The sequence below is a fragment of the Lissotriton helveticus genome, chromosome 12 (assembly GCF_964261635.1).
Source record: "Lissotriton helveticus chromosome 12, aLisHel1.1, whole genome shotgun sequence".
Classification (NCBI taxonomy): domain Eukaryota; kingdom Metazoa; phylum Chordata; class Amphibia; order Caudata; family Salamandridae; genus Lissotriton; species Lissotriton helveticus.
Window position 1 is genome coordinate 915,026,990 of NC_136073.1, and position 15,146 is coordinate 915,042,135.

General features: G+C 42.4%; 1 protein-coding gene across 1 annotated transcript in view; it reads right to left on the minus strand.

Moving 5' to 3' along the window:
• Window positions 1-1,787: 1,787 nt before the first annotated feature.
• Window positions 1,788-15,146, minus strand: part of LOC144798232 (extracellular calcium-sensing receptor-like) — a 124,272-nt gene continuing 110,913 nt past the window's right edge. The window contains exon 5 of the mRNA XM_078668981.1: window positions 1,788-2,707. Coding sequence (XP_078525107.1) covers window positions 1,788-2,707 — 920 coding nt within the window. The remainder of the gene's footprint in view (window positions 2,708-15,146) is intronic.

The following is a 15,146-nucleotide window of genomic DNA, read 5'->3' on the forward strand; positions in this document are numbered from 1 at the left end:
CCCAAAGTTTGGTCCATTGTCTTGCTGCATCCTTGGCCAATAGAACAAAGTGTCAAGCCTATGCTGGGTCTTTTTATGCCCAAATGTCCTGCTAAGGTCATCTTGTTGGCTGTGACAACATGAGTTTCCTGAGGAATATGAGAACTTCTAGACATGCATGATCCCATAATACCGAAGTCCTTCCTCCCAGCTAACATAACACCTTCCAACCTCTCTTTTGCTGTCCTGTTCCTGGGCCTCCTTCCAAAGTCCAAGTGTTGAGCGCTTAATTTGGACATGGTAGTATTTCTCCTGGATAGGCCCTCCACCAGCTAACAAATCCAGCATCTCTGGCAGTGGCCCAGACTTAGTCTGTTCCCCATCACAACTACACTTTCTAGAAGTGTCTAGTGTTGATTCTCTTTTATGTATCTTGTATGTATAGGCAAAGGAAGTGTCTGCATCACATGGTTATACTGCAAGTGATTATGCTTCTAATCATCTTATCCCCTTTACGATACACACACATTTATTCAATGTTATGATCACAGGTGTATTTAATAGGGTGATGCTATGAGGGAATTTCTTTGTAAAGCCATTCCATAGGTACACATATAGTACCAGTGCGATCTTGGTAAATGTACCTAGTAAGCACGTGTCACCAAAACCCCCTCTAACAAATACATGAGGAAAGTAAAGAGTACTCCACATTTACAGTGTGAGTCACACACTGGTAATCTTCTTTCAGTGATAACCTATGGTTATGTTAGAGACAACTGGTTTATGTATTGGATGTATTACGACTATTTTCTAGCCCTTAGGAAGAGTAGGCGAGGAAGCCTGACGAAACATCTGTTGGCTAGATGTTTAAAGAAACTAAGGACAAGAAAGGATTACGGTAGTGAAACCACGTACAAGCCTTTCTGATTATTCTTGGGTATGCTAGCAAGCACTTGATTATAATATTTGGAGTTTGTGTTTACTTGAGGGGCATTGGTGGCTCTGCTCCTACCTTTTGTTAGAGCATCTTGAGAATATTTTTAAGAACTGTGAGAAAAGCTATGACGACATTAACTCTGACCAACAGCACTATTTTGCCATATATTGGAGTATGTTAGTTTGTGACCATAAGAACCAGGATTGGCTTGCCTGTGAGATGTCCACCATGTCTCAGATGTGCTTCATAAAGATCCAGTGGCAACAGAATGGAGTGCAGGCAATATGTTGACATGTGCTGGATGGTCTGGGAGAGGTCAGTAGGTGAAGTGAGCTCCTGCCCTAGTTTGCCACCACGTCAATGATCACTTCTGCAGTGAAGCAGTATCTTGCCATTACCATCTCCTGGAACATTCTAAAATAGTGATCCTCTTACTCCTCCTAAAGTAGTTGCTCCTCAAAATATGGGGCAAGATGACAAACATATTTGCTGACATATCACACAATATGCAGGCATTACAATAAATAACACATTCACCTATGATGGGTAAAGTCCATTGTTGCTGCCAATACGTATGCATTTAGTGGCAGGGCCATCTTATAAGACTTAATAGGAACAATACAATTGCAAAGGAACAGAAAGCTTCTACATAAACAGATGGTAAAAGGTCTTGTTGGGAGCTTGTCAACAGCCTCGGCCATTGCCAAAATTGATCTGGAATAGAAAAATCAGGACAAAATTACACATGGTGGTTGCAATATTCAAGCAGGTCCTCAAGAAGTTGTAGGTGTTATCTGAGCAGTCATCTGTGCTGTCAGTGGAGCTTATTTTGAAACAGACTGAAAACCAATGTGAATATGTCCCAATTAATCTACCTTTTCTCTTTGACTTTGCTACTTCGCCCCATTAAGTGATCTTTTGTGTTCATTTCTGGTCTCAGTAGAATTATGTAAACTTTGGGTAAAAAGATACAGCTCAGCATCCCAGCACTGGAAGCCAAGATGGCGAAGATCTCAACTGCCACCATATGCTTCCCCCTCGTGCTTAGGTAAGCTGGGATGAAGGAGAACCACACAGCCACAAACACCAGCATGCTGAAGGTGATCAACTTGGCCTCATTGAAACTGTCCGGCAACGTCCGGGCCAGAAATGCCACAATCAGGGTGATCGTGGCCAGAAACCCCATGTATCCGAGCATTAGCCAGAAGGCCATTGTGGAGCCCTCATTACATTCACTGATGACTCTCCGAGCTGAGCTCCTGAAATTGAGTTCATGGAACGGTGGTGCAAGAACAAGCCAGGCAAGGCACAGCATGAGCTGAATAGAAGAACAGATGATGGTGACGCACAAGGGCACTTTCAATCCTGTCCATTGCTTGAGCTTGCTACCTGGCCTCGTGGCACTAAAGGCCAGCAGAACTGTGATAGTTTTTGCTAGAATGCAAGAAACACACAGAGCAAATATATTGCCGAATGTGGTCTGGCGCAGCAGACACGTCCACCAGAGAGGTTGTCCAATGAACATGTGAGGACAGAGAAAGCAGAGCATGAGAGCGCAGAGAAGCAGGTAGCTCAGGGGCAAGTTGTTTGCCTTCACCACAGGGGTTTGGTTGTATTTGATGAAAATCAGGAAAATAGATACTGAGAAGAAACAACAGCAGATTGAGATGGTGGCCAAGACGGCTCCTAGAGGCTCATAATAGGACAGATACTCGACAGGTTTGGTCACACACCTGTCCTGTCTCTCATTTGGCATATGGTCATCTGGACACTTGAAGCATTTGATGGAGTCTGAAAGGAAGCAGATCATTGAGCAATGAAAGACAACAGAAAATGTCCAAACCAAAATCAATCCAGAGCCAAGAGATCTGTGTGAAACTAAAGAACAATGAAGAACCTTGAGCAGAAAATGGACTGAAACACTTTTCTCTGCACATTAGGTTGAGTAAAACAAGGACATCATAAAGAAGAAACCTATATGGACATAAAATGACACTATCACTAATTCTAACCTTATATTACCACTAACCCGAGCCACAAGAAAAGCCCCAACTATAACTCCTACCTTAACCACTGCCTTAACCCAGCCCTTACCTTAACCACTCCCTAACCTATCTCTTGCCTTGATCACTAGCCATACTTTAACCCCTACGTAGCCATTCCCTAACCTATCTATGACCTTAACAATTGCCCAAACCTAGCCCTTACATTAACCACTGCTTTAAACTATCCCATACCTTAACCACTGCCCTAACCTATCCCTTAACTTAACCACCGCCCAGCCTAGCTCTTATCCTAACCACAATCCCTTCCCTTAACCACTACCCTCATCTTAGCCTTTACCTTAACCACTGCCCTAACCTATCCTTAACCTTAACCACTGCCCTAACCTAGCCCTGGTGTTCAACCAAAGTATTGTCTCAAAAATATTGTGTGTAAAGAATATAGTGTCAAGAATATCGAGGGCATAATGTGAAGGTAAGTTTCTATGTGTAAGCAAAGTTTTACTATACTTAACTCCACATATCTGTAACTTGACAAAATATATATATATATCTTCAAGGTAAGTAGATGTGGAGTTAAGAATAGTATATCTATTCCTACCTATTTGCACTTACCTTCTCGATATTTTGGTCTTTGATATTTTTGACGCAATATTCTGTCCACATGCTTTTGTTTAGACCAATATTCTGTCAGACAACCCCTAGCCTTTACCTTAACCACGGCCCTAACCTATCCCTTACCTTAACAACTGCTCTAACCTATTCCTTACCTTACCATTGCCCTAAATGCAGGGCTTTAAGTGGGCCGAGTCCTGCCTGTGCTCAGCAGTGGCAGTTCTAAAAAGCAGGTGCTGACACTGCATCCTATCGGGCTCTCCATTTTTACCCTCACTCTCAGGGTAAAAAAAATAATGTTAGCTTTGCAATAGTACCACCCTTCACTGCCTTTTATGTAGCTTCAAGGTTACTCATATAGTACTTTCATAGTTTCATCATTTCACATTTCAGAATGGAAGCATTTTTAATACTATATACAACGAAGCCATAGTTTTTGCTAATTTATCTTATGCAACTAACAACCATTTGCAAAGCAAATAGCCCTGGCTTGTTGTAGGTGTGATGTTACTTGCTGTGTTATATATTTGGATGCAATGATAGAAACAGCAAAATACAGACAGCACACTATGCTAAGCATTTTTAGCATAGGTGTTTTAAGCCACGCCCTTAATTACATTGGCCACGCCCCTGTGAGACCCCCTAGTTTTTTCACCACACTTAAATCCCTGTCTAAATGTGCCCTTACCTTAATCACTGTATTAACTTAGTCCTTACCTTAACCACTCTAACCTAGCACTTGCTCTAGCCCTTACCTTAACCATTGCCTTAGCCTAGCCCTTCCTGTTATAAACACGGCGTGAAGATTTGAGGACAATACTCTATATTCACTGTTCATTTAACAGGAGATCATATCCCTCAGCAATGGCCGCTATCCGTACATACCGTCATTATACCCCCAACATTCTAAAGGACCTACTATTGTGTACATGGTGAGGAGAGGAATGGCAGAAACCAAGTGGAAGGAAAATGAGCACAACATACATAGTATAACTTATAATCATTAAAGACAATTTAACACATCCTTCCTCTTACAAAAACAAGGAAGTTAACCTTGCATCACTTTTCAAAAAGCAGTTCTCAATCGGGTGGATATCTTAACTTTACTTGTCACAGATCCTTGATCTGGATCATCAGGGACTGGCAACAAGGGAGGGGGGCGCAGAAGTGCCCTCTTTCCCTTCCACCCTCAAAGATCTATCATCAGAGTTTGCTTCATCTCCTATCTTAATGCATCAAAGTCAATGCCATGCTTCAATATTATTAATAGTTTCAACAAAAAAAACACAAAAATCCAGCAGGTATAGTTAACAGCACTAACGATAACTTGTGCGTCCGCCATGCACTGCTTATGACCTCATATATCACAACACTTATGACATGTTCCATGACATTATTTATATAATAAACAAAACAGTTGCAAATGCCACTAATTTTCAAAATGAACATTGGTTGCATGCACATACGAATGAAACAATATGTTTGATGAATTGAATTCCACTTATTTTAATTTCTTTGTATTTTCAATTAAACACTTCTATTTGAAAGTAATTTTCACACGTATTCTACAAATATTAAAAACCTGGAGTGCACAACAAATATCATATACAGTGCTTACAAACTCATTGAATATTTACAATATAATACAACTTCCTCACCATTTAGTCTTCACTCATACGTCACTCAATCCACTACAAACCACACCGACTAACAACAAAACATAAATGATTCGAAAAATGCTGTAATAAATCTCCAGCAACAGAAGCCAATGTTTTTTTTCACAGTAAATTGAATATATACAATTATTCCTTTGTTAATAAATCAATTGTAGTTTTTTGCCTATTAAAGGGTCTACGCATTTCGAACTACCGTTCTTGCGTAGTTCTCTTCAGGACCAATCTGTAATGAAAAAAAAAAAAAAAAAAATTTATTGGAGGGGGGATTCATTATCTCTACGCTGCCTTCCCCAAAACTCAAGTGTCCTCACCTACCTTACGCTCAACAGAACAAGCTGGAGGAGTTGTGATCCCAATCTAAAAAATGCATTAGAAAATACCAAAGTCAGAGATACATTCAAGGAATCTCACGTCATGTCAAGCAACAATTCATTCATACCCCTGACTTACTTGGGGATGTTCAGTGCGCTTACGGACTGGCCTGGCTCGCCTGTCTGTGAAGGGGGACACAAGTACATGCCTCTGGTTAATGGCAGCCTTGGGTGTCTCTTGTTTAAAGCACCACGGGAGTGGGAGCGCCGCTTACCTGATTAAGGCGGGTCAGGCGCGTTGTATGCGAGAAAGAATCTATCGCCTCATTTTCCTTGTATACTTTTGTCTTCACTGGTAACAGTTCTGTGTAAACAGAACGTATACGGGAGGTTATTGAAAATCACTCCGGTTTCGCCGGTTGCTATTATAATGCGCGAGTTCGCACTTACTTCACGAGTCGTGGCTGTGTCCCGTCTGTGTCACTGGGCGTCCGAACGCTGCAATGAATGTTGGCACTTCCTGGTTCCCTTGGGATTCTGGGAAGTGTAGTTCTCGACATTCGGGCCATTAATGATGTTGAAATAGTGCAAAAACTTTATTGTTTTGTGCATATTTTTGAATGGTATCTTGTATTTGATGGTGCAAGCAGCGATGATTATTCTCTTCATGATTCCGCTGGTTTATAATGCCCATAGTTAAATAGAGGAGCTTACAGTTTAAAAATCTCAGATAGTTCATTCAATCCTGAAAACACAGTGTTGAATTTCAAAATGATTTACAACAAGGGGTGGTGATGGACAGAGTCTCTGAATTAAGCAGAGTACTCTCACCCAGTCAAGAGATCAGGGCTAGATCCAACACCGTTTTTTAGCTCATTGCACCATCCCAGTTTCAGAACCTGGCTGTATGCAAATTAGTCTGTCCCTGGCCCAGTGCATCATGGGAACAGGGCAGACCAGACTACAAAAGCCAATTCTTACACTGGGAAGGAAACAAGCATTGCCTCTCTTTTATTTATTTTATTATATATTCATTTTCTTGGTGATTTTTTTCTTTCCAGTGATTGACCAAGGGGGCATTGGCAACATTATTTTTAATTCTGGATTTATGCTGTTGTATCCTTACGCGAACCTCTTGGTTGGTTTTCCCAATGTATAAGAGGTCGCATGGGCATAAAATTCCATACACCACATACCTCGTTTTACAATTGGAGAAAGTCTTGTGCTTCCAATTAATTGCATTGTGTGAGAAAACTTTGCCTTCTTTCGTGGAATCACAACATGAACAGTTGCCACATTTATGGTGGCCTTGAATGGGAGGCAAGCGTAGCATATTTCGTAAGTCCGGCTTTTTTGTCGTTAAAAATAATGTTGCCAATGCCCCCTTGGTCAATCACTGGAAAGAAAAAAATCACCAAGAAAATGAATTAACCTGGACAGTAATTTCCAAAGTGGAGAATGACATTAGAGGAGGTGATTTGGATGCCAAACTAATTAAAAGAGAGGCAATGCTCATTTTGAAATTCAACACTGTGTTTTCAGGATTGAATGAACTATCTGAGATTTTCAAACTGTAAGCCCCTCTATTTAACTATGGGCATTATAAACCAGCGGAATCATGAAGAGAATAATCATCGCTGCTTGCACCATCAAATACAAGATACCATTCAAAAATATGCACAAAACAATAAAGTTTTTGCACTATTTCAACATCATTAATGGCCCGAATGTCGAGAACTACACTTCCCAGAATCCCAAGGGAACCAGGAAGTGCCAACATTCATTGCAGCGTTCGGACGCCCAGTGACACAGACGGGACACAGCCACGACTCGTGAAGTAAGTGCGAACTCGCGCATTATAATAGCAACCGGCGAAACCGGAGTGATTTTCAATAACCTCCCGTATACGTTCTGTTTACACAGAACTGTTACCAGTGAAGACAAAAGTATACAAGGAAAATGAGGCGATAGATTCTTTCTCGCATACAACGCGCCTGACCCGCCTTAATCAGGTAAGCGGCGCTCCCACTCCCGTGGTGCTTTAAACAAGAGACACCCAAGGCTGCCATTAACCAGAGGCATGTACTTGTGTCCCCCTTCACAGACAGGCGAGCCAGGCCAGTCCGTAAGCGCACTGAAATTCCCCAAGTAAGTCAGGGGTATGAATGAATTGTTGCTTGACATGACGTGAGATTCCTTGAATGTATCTCTGACTTTGGTATTTTCTAATGCATTTTTTAGATTGGGATCACAACTCCTCCAGCTTGTTCTGTTGAGCGTAAGGTAGGTGAGGACACTTGAGTTTTGGGGAAGGCAGCGTAGAGATAATGAATCCCCCCTCCAATAGATTTTGTTTTTTTCATTACAGATTGGTCCTGAAGAGAACTACGCAAGAACGGTAGTTCGAAACGCGTAGACCCTTTAATAGCCAAAAAACTACAATTGATTTATTAACAAAGGAATAATTGTATATATTCAATTTACTGTGAAAAAAAACATTGGCTTCTGTTGCTGGAGATTTATTACAGCATTTTTCGAATCATTTATGTTTTGTTGTTAGTCGGTGTGGTTTGTAGTGGATTGAGTGACGTATGAGTGAAGACTGAATGGTGAGGAAGTTGTATTATATTGTAAATATTCAATGAGTTTGTAAGCACTGTATATGATATTTGTTGTGCACTCCAGGTTTTTAATATTTGTAGAATACGTGTGAAAATTACTTTCAAATAGAAGTGTTTAATTGAAAATACAAAGAAATTAAAATAAGTGGAATTCAATTCATCAAACATATTGTTTCATTCGTATGTGCATGCAACCAATGTTCATTTTGAAAATTAGTGGCATTTGCAACTGTTTTGTTTATTATACAATTGTGGCAAGCAATGCCTGTGGGAGCCCATACCCAGTGGTTTTGTGTTCATGACATTATTTATGACATGACTGATGACATCTCTAATGACATCATTGATGACATTTAAAACATTGTCACTGAGAAATTCACTTAACTATAATTTTACTCTAACCTTTGTTTTTTTCAGTAAATTTCTAAGGTTTTTTTTTAAATGAAAAGGGATATTTTTATTACACTTAAGTCTTCTGTCTTTTTAACTATTCGTTTTTTTTAGTGAAATAATAGTGGTTTTTTTTAAGTAAATGTCATTTTTTGTGAGTGTTTGTATGATGAATTACTGTATAATATATGTTGTGTTCAGACATTATTTTAGTAAAAAAACTTTGAATGTTATTGTAACAAAATAGGATATGGTTCGCAGTTTGCAAAGCCTTTGTAAAATGTGTGCGAGAATTAAACAGCTACATATTTTTATAGAAACTGTTTATGTGCTCAGTTATTTGTACTCTGTTATCAACACATGTCACCAGCAATCATTTTTTGAGGTGTCATTACGCTCATGGAAACCGGATGCACAATCCTCTGTGTGGACCCCAAGGGGGCTGTACTTCCAGCTCTTGTGAACCACTAATGAGATTGTACATTTAGAATTAAGTTAATTACAGTGTTTACTGTAATTTTGAACAATTTTGAAATTTTGTTCATGTTGTTTAAGGTAGGAAGATTAATTGCATACTGTTCTATAGAAGATATAAAATAAGATTTTTTTACAGTATCGCCAGACACCTGGGAGCCACTCGCAAGAGGTTATTGGGAGGAAGCACACCCTAAGGAAGGATTCTGATTGGTTCATATTGATGTCTTTATTTAGTAGAAGAAGAGTCCATCCTTTTTGCTTTATTTTACTATTGGACTTTGGTGAAAATAGACATATATGATATTTGGCTTGCTCTCCCATTATAATTCTCTTTGAGCAGAAATATTTTATCATCTGATTGAGGTGAACAGTCAGGAGCTTCTGCACCACCTCAGCCATCACAGCCACCACAGCCACCCAAGGAATCCTTGGTGTGACAATTCTTTGAAATGAGGTCAGGTGCCAAGAAGATATCTGTGAAGTATGTGACCTGTAAACGTGGCAGCAAAGAGTTCAGTGTGGGAGCAGAAATAAACAACATAGTATGAGTGCCACTGGGAGCACAATTGCACCCCTAGCAAGTAAGCCTGGACGGAGCCTGTGGAGTTTCACTTCGCGGAATTCCATGGCGTTCCCCAAAAACTCCATGGGATTACATGGAGTTCCGCAAACGCGCGTAGTCCGAGTCTCCTGACTCCTGAGCACTCGAGAACACAAAGAAATATCTGAAATCAATCACATGAACTTAAAAAAAATCTAAGACTTTTTTTATATCCACTAGGTAGCAGTACAGTTCTAAAGTACTTTTAGGACTCTCCGTAAAATCACTGTTTCCACATTCCTCCCTTTAAAGACTGCAGCAAAGAGCAGCAGGCACACATCCCTGAATGCTTCTTTCTGCACTTCTGTTGCCTCTTTCTGTAGCCCTCATGCCTCTTTCAGCACTTGTGTCGGTTCTTTCTGCACTGCTCTTGCTTTTTTCTGTACCTCTCTTGCAAATGTGTGCACCTCTCTTGTTCCTTCTGCATCCCTCTTGCCTCCTTCTGCAATCCTCTTTCCTCTTTCTGTAGCTTCCTTTCCTCTTGCTGCACCCCTCTTGCCTCTTTCTGCACCTCTGTTGGTTCTTTCTACAGTGCTCCTGCTTCTTTCTTCACCACTCCTGCCTGTTTATGTAAGTCACTTTAATCTTTTTGCACCTGTCTTGCCTCTTTTTGCATTCTCCTGCCCCTTTCTGCATCTCACTTACCTCGTTCTGCACTGCTATTGCTTTTTTATGCACCTCTCTTGCTTCTTTCAGCACTTCTCTTGCATCTGTCCACACCCCTGTTCTCTTTTTCTTGCACCTCTTTTGCATGTTTCTGCAACTCTCTTGCCTCTTTCTACAGTTCTCTTTCCTCTTTCTGCACATCTGTTGTTCCTTTCTGCACTTCTGTTGCCTCTTTCTGCGCCCTTCTCTTGCTTCTTTCTCCACCGTTCTTGCCTCTTTCTGTACCCTCTTTCCTCTTTCTGTACCTCTCTTGACTGTTTCTGCAGAAAGAAGCAACAGAGGTGCAGAAGGAGGCAAGAGAACAGCAGAAAGAGGCAAGAACGTATAGAAACAGACAAAAGAGATGCACATTGAGAGAACAGGGGTGCAGACACAGGCATGAGATGTGCAGAAAGAGGTAAGATTGGTACAAAAAGAGGCAAGAGGGGTGCAGAAAAAAGCAAGAGCAGTGCAAAAAGAACCAACAGAGGTACAGAATGAGGCACATGGGTGTACAGAAAGAAGCAACAGAAGTACAGAAAAGAAGTAACAGAGATGCAGAAAGGGGCAAGAGAACTGCACAAAGAGGAAAGAGAGGTGCAGAAAGAGGCAAGAGAGGTACACAAAGAGGGAAAAAGGGTACAGAAAGAGGCAAGAAGAGTGCATAAAGAAGCCAGAGAAGTACAGAAAGAAGCAAGAGGGGTGCAGAAAGAAGCAAGAGCAGTGCAAAAAGAACCAACAGAGGTACAGAATGAGGCAATAGGTGTACAGAAAGTAGCACCAGAAGTACAGAAAAGAAGTAACAGAGATGCAGAAAGGAGCAAGAGAACTGCACAAAGAGGAAAGAGAGGTGCATAAAGAAGCAAGAGAGGTGCAGAAAGAAGCAAGAAAAGTGCAGAAAGAAGCAATAGAAGCGCAGAAAGGGAGAAGAGGGGTGCAGAAAGAAGCAAAAGAAGTACAGAATGAAGCAAGAGAGGGGCATAAAGAGGCAAGGGAAGTATAGAAAAAGGCAACAGAGGTGTAGAAACAGGAAGGAGAGCTGCAAAAAGAGGCAAGAGAGATACAGAAAGAGAGAATAGGGGTTGGGAAAAGGCAAGAGGGTGCAGAAAGTAGAAAGTGAGGTGCTGAAAGAAGGAACACATGTGCAGAAAGAGGCAAAAGAAGTGCAGAACAAGGCTAGAGACATGCTGAAAGAACCAACAGAGGTATAAAAAGAAGCAAAAAAAGTGATGAAATAGGCAAGAGAGTTGCAGAAACAGGCGAGAGAGGTACAGAAAGAGGAAAGAGGGTACAGAAAGAGGTAGGAACAGAGCAGAAAGAAGCAAGAGAGATGTGGAAAAAAGCAAGAGAAGTGCAAAAAGAACCAACAGAGATGCAGAAAGAGGATAGAGGGGTGCAGAAAGTGGCAACAGAAGAGCAGAAGGGAACAACAGAGGTACAGAAAGAGGCAAGAGAACTGCAGAAAGATGCAAGAGAGTTGCAGAAACAGGCAAACGAGGTGCAAGAAAGAGAGAACAGGGGTGCAGGCAGATGCAAGAGAGGTGCAGAAAGAGGCAATAAAAGTGCAGAAAGAGGCAAGAGAAGCACATGTGCAGAAAGAGGAAGAAAGGCGCAGAAAGAAGCAAAAGACATGCAGAAAGAGGCAACAGAAGTACAGAAAGAGGAAGAAAGGTGCAGAAAGAAGCAAGAGATGTGCAGAAAGAACCAACAGAGGTGCAGACAGAGGCCTTGTTGCAAAGTCATCCTGTGCCCTGGGCACCCCCCAACTTTTTCTGACTGGTACTGGTGGTAACTGACTGACTGACCCTGGGCTATGCATAACCTGGCCCAAAGCCAGTGCTATGCTGTAAGACACTTAGAATACAGTGAAAACATCTACATACACTAGGTACACTGTGGGTTGGGGCCCTAGTACATAATATGGCAGGGGAATTAAAACTACCTCTAAGTCCCTAGCATATAATAGGGCATAGCAGTTTAGAGGCCAGAAGCCCATTTCTGCACTTGCATCTGTGCAGAGAAGTAGAGAAAGAAGCAAAAGAGGGAGAGAAAGGGGGAGAAAGAGGGAAGAGAAGTTCAGAAAGAGTCACCAGAGGTGCGGAAACAAGCAAAAGAGGTGCAGAAAGAGGGAGCAGGGGTGCAGAAAGAGAGAAGAGGGGTGCAGAAAGATGCAATAGGGGTGCGGAAATTTGCAAGAGTGGTGCAGAAAGTAGTAGGACCAGTGCAGCACGAAACAACAGAGGTGCAGAAGGAGGCAAGAGGGGTACAGAAAAAGCCAAAAGAAAAGCAGAAACAAGCAAAAGAGATGCGGAAAGAGGCTAGAGGGGTGCCGGTAGAGGCAAGAGAGATGCAGAAAGATACAAGAAAGGTGCAGAAAGAGGGAAGCAGGGTGCAGAAAGAGGCAAGTTGGTGTAGAAAGAAGCAAGAGAGGTGTAGAAAGAAGCAAAAGAAGTGCAGAAAGTAACAACAGAGGTGCATAAAGAAGCAAGAGCAGTGTAGAAAGAACCAACGGAGGTGCAGAAAGAGGCAAGAGGGGTGCAGAAAGAGACAAGAGAAGTACAGAATGAAGCAAAAGAGGTGCAGAAACAGGCAAGAGGGGTGCAGAAAGAGGCAACAGCAGTGCAGAAAGAACCAAGAGAGGTGCAGTAAAAGCGAAGAAGAGTGCAGAAAGAGGCATGAGGGGTGTAGAAAGAAGCGAGAGCGTTGCTGAAACAGGCAACAGAGGTGTAGAAAGAGAGAACAGGGGTGCAGCCAGAGGCAAGAGAGGTGCAGAAAGAGGAAAGATGGGTGCAGAAAGAGGTAATAGGGGTGCAGAAAGAAGCAAGTGAGGTGCAGAAAGAGGCAACAGAGGTGGAGAAAGAGGCACGAGGGGCACAGAAAGAGGTAAGAGAAGTGCAGAAGGAAGCAACAGAGGTGCAGTAATTGGCAAGAGAGTTGTAGAAATAGGCAAAGAGGGAACAGAGGTGCATGCAGAGGCAAAAGACATACAGAAAGAACTGACAGAGGTGCACAAAGAGGCAAGAGGGGTGCAGATAGAAGCAAGAGCAGTGCAAAAATAACCAGCAGTGCTACAGAAAGAAGCAAGAGGGGTGCAGAAAGAGGCAACAGAAGTGCAGAAAGAAGGAACAGAGGTGCAGAAAGAGGGATGATAGGTAGAGAAAGATGCAAGAGAAGTGCAGAAAGAAGCAATAGAGATGGAAAAAGGGGGATGTGGTGGAGAAAGTGGCAAGGGGTGCAGATAGTGGCAAGAGAGGAGCAGAAAGAGGCAAGAGAGGTGTACTGTACACAGAAGCACGAGGGTGCAGAAATGTGTAAGAGAGGTACGGAAAGAAGGAAGAGCAGTGCAGAAAGAAGCAGGAGAGGTACAGAAAGAAACAAAAGAAGTGCTGAAAGAAGGAACAGAGGTGCAGGAAGAGGCACGAGGGGTGCAGAAAAAGGGAAGAGGGGTACAGAAAGAAGCACGAGTGGTGCAGAAAGAAGCAAGAGAAGTATGGAAAGAAGCAAGAGGAGTGTAGAAAGAAGCAACAGAGGTACTTACAGAGGCAAAAGGGGTACAAAAAGACAGAAGAAGGGTGGAGAAAGAGGCAAGGGGGTGCAGAAAGATGCATGAGAGCTGCATAAAGAAACAATATCAGAAAGAGACAGGAGGGGTGCAAAAAGAGGCAAGAGATTTACAGAAAAAGGGAAGAAGGGTACAGAAAGCAAGGGAAGTGCAGAAGGAGGCAAATGAGGTGTAGAAGGAGGCAAGATATTTAGGAAAGAAGGGTGCAAAAAGAAAACAAGAGAAGTGTAGAAGGAAGCAATTAAGGTGCAGAAGGAAGCAAGACAACTGCAGAAAGAGGCAAGAGAGTTGCAGAAACAGGAACAATGGGTACAGAAAGAGTGAACAGGTGTGCAGGCAGGGGCTAAAGGCTAGAGAGGTGCAGAAAACGTAAAGAGGGGGTACAGAAAGAGACTAGAGGGATGCAGAAATATACAACAGAGATGTAGAAAGAGGCAAGAGGGATGCAGAAAAAGAAAGAAATGTGCAGAAAGAAGCAACAGAGGTACAGAAAGAGGCAAGTGAGGTACAGAAACAGGCAGAAAAGGTACAGAAAGAGGGAATAGGGGTACAGAAAGATGCACAAGAGGTGCAGAAAGAAGAAAGAGGGGTGAAGAAAGGGGGTGCATAAAGAGACAGGTGAGGTGCAGAAAGATGCAGCAGATGTGCAGAAAGAGGCAAGAGAGGTGCAGAAATAAGCAAAGGAAGTACAGAAAGAGGCAAGAGAATTGCTGAAAGAAGCAACACAGGTGTAGAAAGAAGCAAGAGCGGTACAGAAATAGGAAAGAGGGGTGAAGAAAGAGGGGTGCAGAAAGAAGCAGGTGAGGTGCAGAAACAAGCAAGAGAAGTGGAGAAAGAGGCAGGAGAATTGCTGGAAGAAGCAACAGAGGTGTAGAAAGAAGCACAAGCAGCGCAGAAAGAGGCAAGTGAGCTGCAGAAAGAGGCAAGGAAGGTGCAGAAAATGACAAGTGAACTGCAGAAAGAGGCAAGAGGGATGCAAAAAGGGAAGAAGGGTTCAGACAGAAGCAGGAGAGGTACAGAAAGAGCCAACAGTGGTACAGAATGAAGCGAGAGAGGTGCAGGAAGAGGCAAAAGTAGTATAGAAATATGCAACAAAGGTGCAGAAGGAGGCAGGAGAACTGCAGAAAGAGGCAGGAAAGTTGTAGAGACAGGCACAAGAGGTGCAGAAAGAAGAAACAGGGGTGCAGACAGAGGCAAGAGATGTTCAGAAAGTGGGAACAGAAGTGCAGAAAGAGGCAAGAGGGATGCAGAAAGAGGCAAGAGAAGTGCAGGAAGAAGGAACTGAGGTGCACAAAGAGGCAAGGGGGTACAGAAAGAGGGAAGAGAGAT